This window comes from Trachurus japonicus, unplaced genomic scaffold, assembly GCF_045865225.1.
Source record: "Trachurus japonicus isolate A0001 unplaced genomic scaffold, Traja_1.0 AP029985.1".
Taxonomy (NCBI): domain Eukaryota; kingdom Metazoa; phylum Chordata; class Actinopteri; order Carangiformes; family Carangidae; genus Trachurus; species Trachurus japonicus.
The window spans coordinates 4,009-18,164 of NW_028220118.1; the positions used below are offsets into that span (position 1 = coordinate 4,009).

General features: G+C 42.3%; 1 protein-coding gene across 1 annotated transcript; it reads right to left on the reverse strand.

Moving 5' to 3' along the window:
* Window positions 1-393: 393 nt before the first annotated feature.
* Window positions 394-7,036, reverse strand: LOC146960798 (uncharacterized). The gene is made up of 6 exons (XM_085772049.1): window positions 6,796-7,036; window positions 6,583-6,651; window positions 3,534-3,821; window positions 1,108-1,437; window positions 634-716; window positions 394-528 (listed from the first exon to the last, which is right to left on the reverse strand). Exons 1-6 carry the CDS (start codon window positions 7,034-7,036, stop codon window positions 394-396), a joined length of 1,146 nt encoding a protein of 381 aa, XP_085628175.1.
* Window positions 7,037-14,156: the final 7,120 nt, after the last annotated feature.

Here is a 14,156-nt window from a genome sequence, read left to right on the forward strand (position 1 = left end):
AGAAAAACGATTCATAGCTTTGCCTTTGAAGGCATCATCACTGTCATTTCAGTCTCTAAACCAATAATTCAGTGTTGTTTCTCCAGGAAATTCTGTGCTGCAAAAACCTGTTGATCACATGAGACTGAGAGGAGAGATGAAACCACAGATGGTTTCTTCCTGCAGGATCTCAGTGAAACTCTAAAGGGAACATCAGAGGGACGATGCAGGATCTCAGTGAAACTCTAAAGGGAACATCAGAGGGACGATGCAGGATCTCAGTGAAACTCTAAAGGGAACATCTGAGGGACAATGCTGGATCTCAGTGAAACTCTAAAGGGAACATCTGAGGGACGATGCTGGATTGTTGACTGAGCTGATGGACAGGTGTGTGGCAGCTGACGAGTCTAGATGTCAGACAAGTTCCTCCTCTGCAGCAGCCTGGACTCCTTCTTCTTCAGCTGGCCCTCCGTCAGCTGTGGAAACACCCAGGTTGAAAGACTGCAGCTCTATGGCCTCCTGTTGGACTGGACTCTGCCCCCTGGTGGCCTGGAGAGATGTGGCAGCACACAGACATGAGACTTCAGTTCAACAGACAGGAGCTGAGAGCTTCATGTCAGACAGAGCTCAGGTCAACAAAGGAGAGTCTGGTACCTTAAGGCTGAGACAGATGACAGCGATCATCAGCAGCAGACTGAGTGGCAGGACGACCAGTCTGATGATATAACCTGTTGGATCTGATGAGACACATTCAGTCATCACGTTAGATCACATGACATGAGTACAACAGCTTCATTAAACAAACCTCAACATGTTTGAGTCAGTTCTTAGAGAATGAGGTCGTCTGATGATGTTGGACAGACACAACAGGTGGACAGAGTTAGTCTGAAAGGATGAACTGAAGCTTCTTGTCTCCTTCCAGCCTGTGTCTGGTTGAAATGTCTCAGGTGAGTGTTAATCACCGTCTTTACAGGCAGTTTACCAAACATGATCCTGGTGAAGCTGAGTCATCCTGCTGACGTCTGACTCATCATGTAAAACCCAGTTTCTCACCATCATGGTGCTCATGTACCTTCACAGAGACAGTGGGCCCCTGAGCACAGACAGGTGAAATGTGCTTCAACTCACCTGAGACGGTGAGGGACAGTCGACGGCTCTCAGAGGAGAAGTTATGAGAGAAAACGTAGAGGTGATAAACACAGCTGTAGTTTCCTTGGTGGGCGGGCTCTGCAGCAGGAAACAGGAAGGAGGCGGAGTGATTGACAGCTGGCTGGGTGTAGTTGTCCGTTGTGTTGGAGGAGGTGAAGGTGAGCTGGAAGGAGCCTCCTGGGTACTGTGGCTGGATGGAGCAGCTGATGCTGAAGTTGGAGCCCATCAACACTCCTGAATAACCCTGCTGCTGGGCCTGGGAGACCCCGTACATGGAGGACACAGAGATGATTGGCTGGACCAGCAGGTCTGTAAACGGAGAGATGATTGGCTGAATGTTAACAGTCAGACATAGAGCTTTCTTCATTGTTTAGGGTTAGGGTTAGATCCTAGATCATGGTCTGTGTGTGTGTGGGGGGGGGTGCTTTATAGCACTTTTAGATCAGCTGAACTGCATCAAAGTATGAAAGTTAGTTTAGTTTAGTTTAGTTTATTTCAGACAATACATGTCATTAAAAGAAAACCAGAAACAAACCAGAAAGAAAAAGTAAATAAAGAAAAACATCAATTAGAATAAACAATAAGTAAACAGAAAAAGAAAATTTGGACCGAAAAGGCATAGGCTGAAGCATAGCTTATTACGCCTACCCTGTTACAACTCTGATTAATTAAAAAATAAAAATAAAAAATTTAAAATGTACAATTTGTTATTTATTAATAAAAGAAATAAGCAATCACAAAACAGTGAAAAGAGAGAAGCTGCTTGATTCGATTTCCCTTTCTTCTTCCTTTCCTTTCCCTTCTTCCTACTCTACTTCCTTCCTTCCTTCCTCAAAAGAAAAGAGGAAAAAAAGAAGACAATCAAACATACAGAAAACAGCAGCAGCATAGCACGTGTCACCACTCATTACTCTAACTTATATAAATTAATCATCCTGGTTTTCAGTACTTTTTTAAATAAGATTATGGTATTACATGTTTTTAAGTCATTCTCCAATTTGTTCCATAAATTAACAGCTGTTACCGTAATGCATTGTAATTTGGTGTTGGTTCTGGTTTTTAACTTTCTAAATATACATACCCGTCTGAGATTATAATGGCTTTGTCTTAGATTAAACATTTTCTGAATACAGTCGGGCAGCAAGTTGTTGTTAATTTTGAACATAAGCTGTGCAGTTTTGAAATCCACCAGTTGTTTGAATTTGAGTTCATTAGAATTAATAAATAATTGATTAGTTGGATGCTTATAGTCGACTTTGTTTATAAGTCGCATTGCTTTTTTTTTTAAGTAAAAAAATGGTTTGGTGATTGACTTGAATGTGTGTCCCCACACTTCTATACAATAAGTTATGTATGGTTTTATTAGGGATTGATACAAAATTTTTAAAGAATTTGTAATTAAGATATTTTTACATTTATATAGAATTGCCATGGTTTTTGATATTTTATTCTTTAAGAAGTTGATATGTGGCTTCCAGCACAGCTTATGATCAATAACCACTCCAAGGAACTTATTATCAAAAACTCTTTCCACTTCCACATTGTCAATGGTAATTTGCACTCTTTGATTTATTGGACGATTTCCAAAAATAATACATTTTGTTTTGCTTATGTTCAGAGATAACTTGTTCACATCAAACCATCTTTTTATTTTTTTAAGTTCAGTTTCCACTGTATTCAGAAGGTGTCCCAAGTGTTGGCCAGAACAAAATAAATTGGTATCGTCCGCAAATAAAACACATTTAAATTCACAAGAAACCTTACAGATATCATTTATATACAGTATAAAGAGTTTTGGGCCCAATACGGAACCTTGAGGGACCCCGCATGTGACTCTTCTCAATTCGGACCGTTCATTATCAATCTGGACATATTGATATCGATCATCCAAGTAGTTTTTTATCCATGACTTTGCTACCCCTCTAATACCATATCTTTCAAATTTGTTCAATAATAATGTGTGATCAAGGGTATCAAAAGCCTTCTTTAGGTCAATAAATAATCCAACTGTATATTCTTCATTATCAGTGTTGGTAGAAATTTTGTCAATGAGTTCCATAACTACCATTGTAGTTGACCGATTTGATCTAAAGCCATATTGTTGGTCACTCAAAATGTGTTGTTTTTCTATGAAATCCTCCAGTCTGCATGAAAAGAGTGTTTCAAGTATTTTGGAGAACTGAGGAAGCAGTTGATTTGTTGAAAATGTTTTCCTACATCTCCAGTGGAAGTTGACTTCTTGACTAAAGACGATGATGTAACATGTTGAGATATTAAATGTCTTGTTTTCAGACCTTCACTCACTTAAATACAAAAAGAACAAGTTACTGAACATTTCTGTCTCCACAACAAAGGAAGAAGACACTGAACCTGACTGTCACTGATGATGTCACTGATGGACTCACCTGAACAGGTGATCTCCACGGTGGAGGAAGAGGAAAGTGATGATGATGATGAACACTCCTTCAGGGTAGATCCAGACTGAACACAGTCAGTGTTGATCCTCCACACAGGCCTCTTTGAGGACTCCTCTCTTCTACTTATTGAAACAGCAGAGCCACAGTCCAGATCTCTACAGACTACAGATGCTGCCTTCAGGTCCCAGGAGCTGCCCTCCACTGGTATCCACTCTCCTCGTTTCACCTGCAAGTCACCTGCACAGCGACTGGCTCCTCCCACCAACCTGACAGGCTCTGAACACAGAGAAGAGAGTGAAGAGTAAAAGAAGTGAGTTTGATTCAAACAGAAATGAACAAATCCAACCTGTAGCTCCACTTGTACCTGAGCAGGTGAGTCCAACAGCTTTGCCAGGTGAGCAGCTGGTTCTAGTTGAGCCTGAGCTTCTACAGTCCAGGAGAGCTGACTCGTTGCCTCCACACTGGAACTCTTTGGTCCACATTGGAGCCTCCACTGCTCCATAGAGCGCCCCCTGGAGGACTGAAGGAGCCCCACAGCTAAGCTCCCTACAGACCACCTCTGCATCCTGCTGGTCAAAGTCATCTTCACACACTGAGGACCACCACTGGTCAGACTGGTTGGACTTGACCTCCAGTCTGCCTGAACACAGACTGGTCCCATTCACCAGCCTGACAGAGTCTGCAGAGAGAGACACAACATTTAAACTTTGATCCTGACCTTTATTTACTGTCATATCAACTTTAAACTCATCAGCATGTGTCCAGAAATGAGTTCCTTCTTGTCAGGACTGGCTCCTTTTCCTGACAAACAATACGCGGAGAGGGGAAGGTGCCGACAATAATCTTATTTATTTATAACAACAATCAAAGGTAAACAATCAGTAGTGGAGGATATCAGTGGTGAGTGCGGGTGCATGGATGGATATGTAGGTGTTGTCTGTGCATTAAAACCAAGAGGACAGTCGCAGCGGGGGAGCTGCAGGACGCCAGGTCATGAATGGGATGAGAGAGAGCGAGACGGCGATCTCCACCCGGCTTTTAGGAACATCGCCACGCCCCCCTACAGCCCGCACACCGGAGTCCCATGAGCAATCCTGAGGGAAGGAGAGACAGAGAGCGGGAGGGGAGCCGCACACACACACACACTCACACACGCACACAACCACCTGGGGTTGTCACACCCCCCCCTTAAGACGGGACCCCAAAGGGGAACCGGCACAATAAACCCCCAAGCTAGTAAGGGTGGCAGGACCAGCTACATGTTAGCCATTTACAGTTGTAACCATACTCTAAATAACATGAATTACATGAACAATTCCCACTGCAAAAACCCAACCCAACTCACCCAGCCATCCCAGAACTCTGCAACCTGGTACCGGGGAAGCCTATTTAAGAGTTTGAAAGGACGGAGGAGCAGGAGTGTGAAAGCGGGGATAAAGTTACATGTCATCATACATACAAGATTAACAATGCACAACTGACCCAATACCCCATTAACTCTAAGGCAGAGGCGCCCTAGACAAAGCATCTGCCAGGATATTATCTTGCCCTTTAATGTGGCGTATGTCTAAATCATAACCCTGCAAAAAGAGAGACCACCTGACCAGTCTCTGATTTGGAGTTTTCAAGGAACCTAAGAATGTCAAAGGGTTGTGATCTGTGTAAACAATTAAAGGTGCCGTCCCACCTACGTACACCTCAAAATGCTGCAAGGCCAGAATGAGACCCAAAGCCTCCTTTTCTATCACGGAATAGTTGGCCTGATGTCGATTGAACTTTCTTGAGAAAAAACAGACTGGTCTCAACAACCCCTCGTCCCCTCCCTGGAGAAGGACGGCACCGGCCCCGACCTGGCTGGCATCAACCTGTAAGACAAACTGTCGGTCAAACTGGGGAGCAGCCAACACAGGACAGGAACACAGTAAAGACTTTACACTCTCAAAGGCCTGCTGGCACGCAGTAGACCACACGAACTTAGCTCCACCCTTCAGTAGCTCAGTCAGAGGAAAAACAACAGTAGAGAAATTTCTGCAGAAACTTCTATAGTATCCAACTAGACCCAAAAACCGCTGGAGCTCTTTCTTCGTAGTCGGCGGTGGAAACTCAGACACAGCTTGCACTTTAGCCTGAACAGGAACAACATTACCCTGACCAACCACACGCCCCAAATAAGTAACAGTGGCTCTAGCAAACTCACATTTGGCTAAATTTACTGTCAACTGGGCCTCAGCCAACCTCTCAAACAACTCTTTCACTCTCTGTAAATGTGAATACCATGTGTCACTATACACAACCAGATCATCCAAATACACTGAACAGCCCTTTAACCCATGCACAACCCGGTTCATAAGCCGCTGAAAAGTGGCCGGAGCGTTCTTTAAACCAAAGGGCATAACAGTATATGAGTAAAGGCCTGCAGGAGTGACAAATGAAGCAATTTCTCTCGCGCGCTCTGACAAGGGCACCTGCCAATAACCCTTGAGCAGGTCGAACTTGGACACAAACTTGGCAGACCCAACCATGTCTATACAATCGTCCATGCGCGGTAATGGAAATGAATCGGACTTAGTGACAGAATTAACCTTCCTCATATCTGTGCAAAATCGCAGAGTCTTATCTGATTTAGGCACCAAAACACAAGGAGACGCCCAACTGGACGCAGATGGAATGGCAATGTCATTTTTCAACATGTAATCAATCTCAGTGTTCAAGTGCGTCAGCTTCTCAGGACCCATGCGGTAAAACCGCTGTCTGATTGGCTGCGCTTCCCCCACATCAATATCATGTACAATCCAGGAAGTACGAGAGGGAACATCACCAAAAAGCTGCGGAAATCTACCGATCAGCTCCACCAACTCGACACGCTGCTCTTCAGACAGATGTGACAAAAGGGACTGCAGATTACACAAAGACTCAGAATTCTTCAACCTCCCACTCAACAAACTGTCATCAGGCTCAGGAACGCCGTCTGTCTCCTGCGCCACACTACAGGTGTCCACAGCGAGCGCTGCACCAACGTCACCTTTCACGCACTCACCATGCCCCGAGCGTTGGTAATATGGCTTCAGCAGGTTCACATGATACAACTGGGACGACTTCCTTCGACCTGGTGTAGCAACAAGATAGTTAACATCAGAATTTTTTTCAGACACAGTGTATGGGCCAACAAACTTAGCCTGGAATGGTGACGTGACCAGCGGAGTCAGTGCGAGGACCTGGTCCCCAGGACTATACTCATGACGCACCGTACCCCGGTCATACTGGGCTTTCATTCTCACTTGAGCCTGCCCTAGTTTTTCCTTTGCCAACAGACCCGCCCGAAACAATCTGTGCCGAAAACCATTCACAAAGTCAATCAGGTTTCGGGGCGCCTCGGCAGGAACCAATCCACCCTTCAGTGCTGCCAACGGCCCGCGCACCGAGTGCCCAAAAACCAATTCGTTCGGACTGAAGCCCGTGCTCTCCTGCACGGCCTCTCGAGCTGCCAACATCAACCAGGGGAGCCCCTCCTCCCAGTCCCGATCCAACTCTGTACAGTAAGCGCGCAACAAGGACTTGAGCGTCTGATGGAACCGCTCCAACGCGCCCTGACTTTGCGCATGATACGCAGTGGACTGGTTATGGCTCACCCCCAGCGATTTCAACACTTCCGCAAACATATGCGAGGAAAAATTGGACCCCCGATCACTTTGTATGACCTTGGGTATCCCGAACACTGAAATGAACTGTGCAAGTGCTTTAACTACCGCTTTGGTGGTGATGGTTCGAAGCGGATAAGCCGCTGGGTATCGAGTACACTGACACATGACAGTCAACAAATACTTACACCCCGACTTGGCACTAGGCAACGGCCCCACACAGTCTATTATCAGATACTCAAACGGTTCACTCACCACAGAGATGGGCTGCAACAGTGCCGGTTTTACGCACTGGTTGGGTTTCCCCGTCAGCTGGCAGACGTGACATGTTTTAATATACGCCGCCACCTCTTTTTTGGCCCGCGGCCCCAACACAACCATTAGAGAAACTGACAGTCCAGCTCTAGAGTCAGAGACTCAAGTCAACCAACCGTCTGGACTTAACTTTACCATCATCAGTCAACAACCTTGTTAGTCCACTTTAACCTCCAGGAGTTTCTAAAGAGTCATGTGATGTGATTTGCTGCCACAGATGAAATAAATTCATGAGGAGTGAAAAGGATTCACAGCGTCTCTGACGTCTTTACAGCAGAAATAAACCAGAGAGAAATCTGTCAAAATGTGAAGAATGAGATCTGTCAGAGATGATGAGCTCAAAGAGACTGAAGGGTTAAAACTCTTGATGTTAAAGAAAATAATGAAGCAGAGGAATGAGAGGAAGACGACTCACTACAGTGAAGGCTTCTATAGGACATAGAGCTTTCTTCATTATTTACCATACATGAGGTCTGTTCCTGTCCAGCACTGACCAGGGGCCTGCCTACACCTGTACATGCAGGAAGCCCATGGGGGGGGGCTGCTTTACTTTTAGATCAGCTGAACTGCATCAAAGTATGAAAGTTGATTTGTTGGTCTTCCGGGTTTGGACATGGAGTGGTAGGCTGCGTGGCATCAGAGCTCTCGATAGTCAAGTGTAAAACTCCCCAAAAACTCGAATAACTAAAGCTAGAAATCACACAGACTGTAATGTGACCGGGGAAAAGCTGGAATGGGAAGGAAAACAAGACTCACTCAGATTAAAAACACAACGACAGACGAAATGGAGGAACCGCTAGCTAACCGTGAAATGGAGGAAGCTAACCGTGAAATGGAAGAAGTTAATTGTCACTCCTATAAATTCTGTAATATTCGCCTATCCAAGGCGTACCCAAAGTAAATTGAATGCTGTTCTTGAACTGTTTGGAGAATATGGATGGGCTTGGTCTCTTTTGAAAGGTATCACTCTGAAGTTTTTCCCCAAACTGAAATAATCACTATAAGTGCTACTATCATTGAGTAATCTAAGTGGGAGCACACTGAATTAGAATGTTTTTATTCTCGCCTGAATTTTTTTGTTGCAATCAGATGCCTGAAGATGAGTGTAGCTGAGAATTTTAGCTGGAAAACACAATGGGACTACAGCATGAAGCCTTACCTGGCCCCAGTTCAAATTTGATAACAATCCTGCTAAAAATGAGTATTTTACACATGTTTTTCTAAGTGTATATCTAGGCGTTTTCCTAAAGTTGCCATTGACAAACAATACATGCGCCAAAGTGCAGCTTTTGCAAAGTTACGCATGAAAATGGCGGTGCTGCCTTTTCCCAGGGACCGTGAATGCAGCACATCGTTCGTTTCGTAATTTCATTGGCTATTCAATGCTACAGTTGTCATCGGGATCTGTTTCTATTGGCTGAAGCCATTCAGCGCTGTCGGAGGGGATGTTCCTCATGAGACACAGCCACTCATTCGCTATTGCAGGCGGCAGCCGGAGAGAGGGAGCTTGTGATTGGTCGAGTGAGCTGAAATTTCGAAAGGTCAGAGGGCAGCGCCATTTTGTAAAGTGAAATAAACATTGTTTTCATGTAAACGCCGGACTTATGAGGAGAAATAAACGGATTTACTGGATATACAATGCGTAATTTCATAAGATGCAGCAGCGGGATGAGGTTATCTACCGGTACAACCGTGTGTTTTGGACTAAATACTTTACTGGATTGGATTTACTGGACTTTTCTGAATGTAACGACACCAAGTTTGTGGGGAAACCCTGTGATCCTGAGCCTGCCCTGACACAAATCGTGAGTTATATCGGCTTTTTACGAACTTTGTTAGCATGTTTATAGTCTGATTCGAGTGTTGCTGTGATGATTATATTTAGGAATGGTCGGCATATCTTTAATCACAAGAGTTTTAGCTTTCCAACGATATGTGGCATGACTATTTCAAGTGACTGGTGACATCCTGATGACACCTCCCTGTTTAAAACCCCCCCGACGGCCCGCCGGCGGGCCGTCGGAGTGGCAACAGGTTAACCGTGAAATGGAGGAAGACGGCGGCCATGACCTCACTGCAAGTGAGGCGGACATGGGGTCAGACCTTGAAATCATCAGCAAGGAGATAAGGGATTTAAAAACAGAAAAGAGGGGGCGCTGTTGAGCCTTTAATGGAGTAGGACGTGAGTTTGGGAGCTCCTGCCGATTTCGATAAAAATTGTTATTCTTCTGCGCTTTTAGGTTACTTTTTTTGTCCTGTCTTACACCGCAGTATTTTTTTTAGGGCTGTTTTCGACAAAGGATTTTCATAGTCGAATCTGATTCGTCAGATTTTGCCGTAGTCGACTGTTTTTTTTGTTTTTTGTTTTTTTCAGATAGCAGCAAATTTGCGACTTTTTCCCGTTTAAAACAAAAGAGCTAAAACACCCAAAAAATATGGTAGGTGTAAAACAAATACCTTTATTTATTTTCCACACTTTGGATGATTTTTAGTAACCATTGTGAGCCAGGGTATGCGTTTATGTTACGTTGCCCTGGACAACGCTCCTTTTGCTCGGACTGTGAGTGGCAAATCAAACATCCCTCAACGTGATGAAGGATAGCGGTGGTCGTGGACACAGAGAAACCGGGTAAAACATGTATCAAAAGAAACGGAGGTCAGAAGGACTCGACAATCTGTACTTTACGTTAATCAATCCTGTAACACACACAGTGTGACCGCGGCACCGGCAGAGAGACAGACAGGCTGCAGAGGGACGAGATTCATTACAACTCGGAAGTCGGAAAAAAAACAAGTTCCTCTTCTGAGAAACTCTGACATGTCAAACTTTAGGATGTGTTAGGGACTAATTAATCTGTCTAACCATCAGAACTATTGACACTTGAAACAGTAAACACAGCTGATCCATCGAAAATAAAAATCACCGCTGGAGTTAATTTATTTTCCGTGATTGAAAGCAGCTTCTTTTTTTTTTTTTAATTTACTTTTTATTGTTTTTTTTTTTTTTTTTAATACACATACAAAATGTGCCAACAGGGCACAAAAACACACAGGTTAACAAAACGTAACATGACAAGGGGAGGATTTGTTCATTATGCGGAGCATCCGAGTCAGGCATAAACACATCATACATAAAAGGATGTTTCTTGAGGATATGGAGCAAAACATTTCTTAATCAAGAGTTTAGCCTTATCTTTATGATCTATATGAAATCAGGTCTTACAGTTGACACATAGCTGAGCCATTTCAACCAGTTCTCTTCAAAAATATCATATTGGTTTTTGAGTTTGAATGTAATTCTCTCCATAACATATATATTATAAATGATATCAATCCATTCATTAATTGTTGGTTTGTCTTTTTTAAACCACTTTCTGGTCAGAGCCTTTTTACACCCCACTAGCAACACTCTCAGAAGGTATTTGTCTCTCTTTGGAAGATCAAGTCCATCCAGATCACATAGGTATATGACTTTGAAATTTAAAAACATCTTCCTTTTGAAAACATCCTCCAGGACTCCAACAATCTCTCTCCAAAATGGAGTCACAGAGGGACAGTTCCAGAAGATATGGAAATGGTTTGCTGAAGTATTCCCACAGGATCTCCAACAGGCAGTCTGATTTGAATAGTTGGTCTTTTGTGCAGGAGTACGAAAGAATCGAGTCACATTTTTCCAACTGAATTCCCTCCAGGAGGGGGAGCTTGTCACTGACCACTGTTGTCTGCAGGTCCTGTCCCAGTCTTCTTGAGAGACTATGAAGCCTCCCTCTGCTTCCCATCTTTCCTTAATGTCCAAAGTATGATCACTTTTAAGATTTTGAAGAGCGGAGTATAACTTAGATATTATCTTTTGGAGGGTGACATTCTTGTAGGCTCTTTGAAAAATTTTAAGAATTTCATCCCTTCCTGTAGTAACATCACTTGGGAATTTCTTGCTCATAAAGTCCTTAATTTGTAAATATCTGAAGTGATCTTGATTGTGTAAACCAAATTTTTCTTTTAAGTCCTGGAAGCTCAAAACCTTATCCTGATCAAAGAGTGTGCAGTAGGCTGTAAGTCCATTTTCTGTCCAGTTTTTGAACCTTGTGTCATAGTTTTTCGGCACAAAATCTGGATCATATGCAAACCATTTAAACATTTCGGCTCCTCTCTTCAGATTATATTTTTTTATAACTTCACCCCATGTTGTCAAGGAGCCAGATATCCATGGGTTATGGGGATCTGGGAGGAGGTTAATTAATGAAGGATCTCCAACTAAATTATTAACTGGTGGCCCCTTTCCCATTGCCATTTCTATTTCTTTCCATTTTGAGCTATAATTTGGTGTACACCATCCCACTAATGGCCTAATTTGAGCTGCTCTATAATAATTTGACAAACAGGGGAGGGCTAGACCACCTTTCTCTTTTGGTAATTGTAGAGTTTTATATTTTCTTGGCTTCTTCCCTGCCCATATAAATCTGGAAAGAATTTTATCCCACTCTCGAAAATATAATTCTGGTTTCCCAATTGGTATAGAGTGAAACAAATATAAAAGTCTTGGTAAAATGTTCATTTTGACCGAATCTATACGAGAACTGATATTTAAATAAGGGATTAAGTTCCATCTGTTGATATCTGCTATAATTTCTTTTTTAAGAGGGCCATAGTTAATTTCTTCTATTTTTGATATATCTAGGGGAAGGAGAATTCCCAGGTATTTTATAGAACTTTTGTCCCAGTCTAGATGGTAAATGGAGCGGAGACTTTGAGGGGGATCAAATTGAAAACTAAGGACCTGGGTTTTTTTTGTATTTAATTTATACCCTGAGTATGACCCGTACTCATCTAAAACAGACATCAACGCTGGCAGAGATTCTATTGGATTTGAAAGGCTAACAAGCACGTCATCCGCAAAAAGGGCCAGCTTTTGTTCACCTGCTGCCATGTTTATACCAGTGATTTTGTTGTTCTGTCTAATCCATTGTGCCAATGGCTCAATAAAAATCGCAAATAAGATTGGACTTAGGGGACAGCCCTGTCTTGTTGATCTCTCCAGCAGAAAAGAGTCTGTAAGCTCCCCGTTGATTTTTAGCTTAGCAGATGGTTTGTCATAAAGGGCTTTTAATGTATTAATAATTACCTGGTCAAAACCAAATTTCTCCATAGCACTGAATAGGAATTTCCATCTAACCGAATCAAAAGCCTTTTCCGCATCTAAACTAACTAAAACGGCCTGTATTTTGTTTTGATTTATATGTCTGATAATTTGTAGAGATCTTCTAATATTGTCATGTGTCTGACGTGCAAGAACAAAACCTGTTTGATCCATATTGATTATTCGAGGTAAGATTTTCTCAAGTCTCTTAGTAATAATTGAAGTAAATAATTTATAGTCCAAATTGAGCACACTGATAGGTCTGTAATTTGCGCAGTCTAATTTGTCTTTTTTTCCCTTAGGTATAACCGATATAATCGCTTCTTTCCATGATTCAGGGGTTTCCCCTTCAGCCAGGACCCAGTTGAATGTTTTTAATAGAATAGGTGTCAAAACCTCCTTCAGTTTCTTATACCACTCTGAACTGAATCCATCCGCACCTGGAGATTTATTGGCTTTGAGTCTTGAGATAGCCAAATAAATTTCCTCTTTTGAAATTGCTGAGACTAATCTTTTATTTTCTTCTTCTGTGAGTTTTGGTAGATTTAAGGATTCGAATAGTGACTCCATTTTTTGGTCGGTATTAACTTGAGGTTGAGAATATAATTTTTCATAATATTCTTTAAAACAGTCTTTAATTTCCTGAATTTGGTGGTGAATTACCTTGGTTTTTGGGTCCCTTATCTTGTATATTGCATTGTCTGCCTGTTGTTTTCTTAACTTATATGCTAATAGTTTTGAATATTTGCTACCCCCTTCGTAGTATTTTTGTTTTGTGTAAAGTAGTTTCTTTTGAATCTCTTGGGAGTATAACTCTTCAATCTGATTTCTTTTCTTCTTTATTTCTATTTTAACCTTTGGGTCTGTTGACTCCTTGTGTTCAGATTCTAGGTTTTTAAGTTCAGTCTGAAGTGTCTTAATTTTAACTTCTCTTTGTTTTTTAAGAAAAGAAGATGCAATCACCCTCCCTCTCATTACTGCCTTACAGGCATCCCAGAGTATGGGCGGAGAAACCTCTCCATTATCATTAAACTCCAAGTATTCTTGAATTTCTCTTGCAAATTGTTCTGTCCTATCGTTGTTGAGTACACTAGGGTTTAGTTTCCAATGTGAAAGCTTCCTTCTATGAGTATTTTCTAGGGACAAATAGAGTGGGCAGTGATCTGAAAAGTCCATTGCTCCAATATGGCAATCTTGTACTTTGCTACTATCTGTCCCGAATAATAAAAAATAATCGATTCTAGAATATGTTGAGTGAGGAGATGAATAGAAGGTATAGTCTTTGGCTGATGGGTTTAGGTGTCTCCAAACATCAATTAATCCTATTTCTGATAGTAGCAAATTAATTTTCTTTGTTATTTTTTGGGGGCGGGACATTCTTGTCGCTGTTGAGTCAAGATTCGGGTTAAATGTAGTATTAAAGTCACCTGCGCAAATTAAAGTCCCCTGTGCTTCAGTTGTGATCCTTTCAATTACTTGGGTATAGAAATTTGGTTCTGAACCAGGAGGGATGTATACATT

Bases quoted from the DNA above. Each gene is read 5' to 3' on its own strand.
- LOC146960798 (XM_085772049.1), bottom strand. From the start codon at position 7,036: ATGTTGGCAGCTCGAGAGGCCGTGCAGGAGAGCACGGGCTTCAGTCCG. The intron at 1,438-3,533 runs GTGAGTCCATCA...CTCCGTTTACAG, and splicing joins CGTGGAGATCACCTGTTCAG to ACCTGCTGGTCCAGCCAATC. The intron at 529-633 runs GTACCAGACTCT...ACATCTCTCCAG, and splicing joins TCATCTGTCTCAGCCTTAAG to GCCACCAGGGGGCAGAGTCC.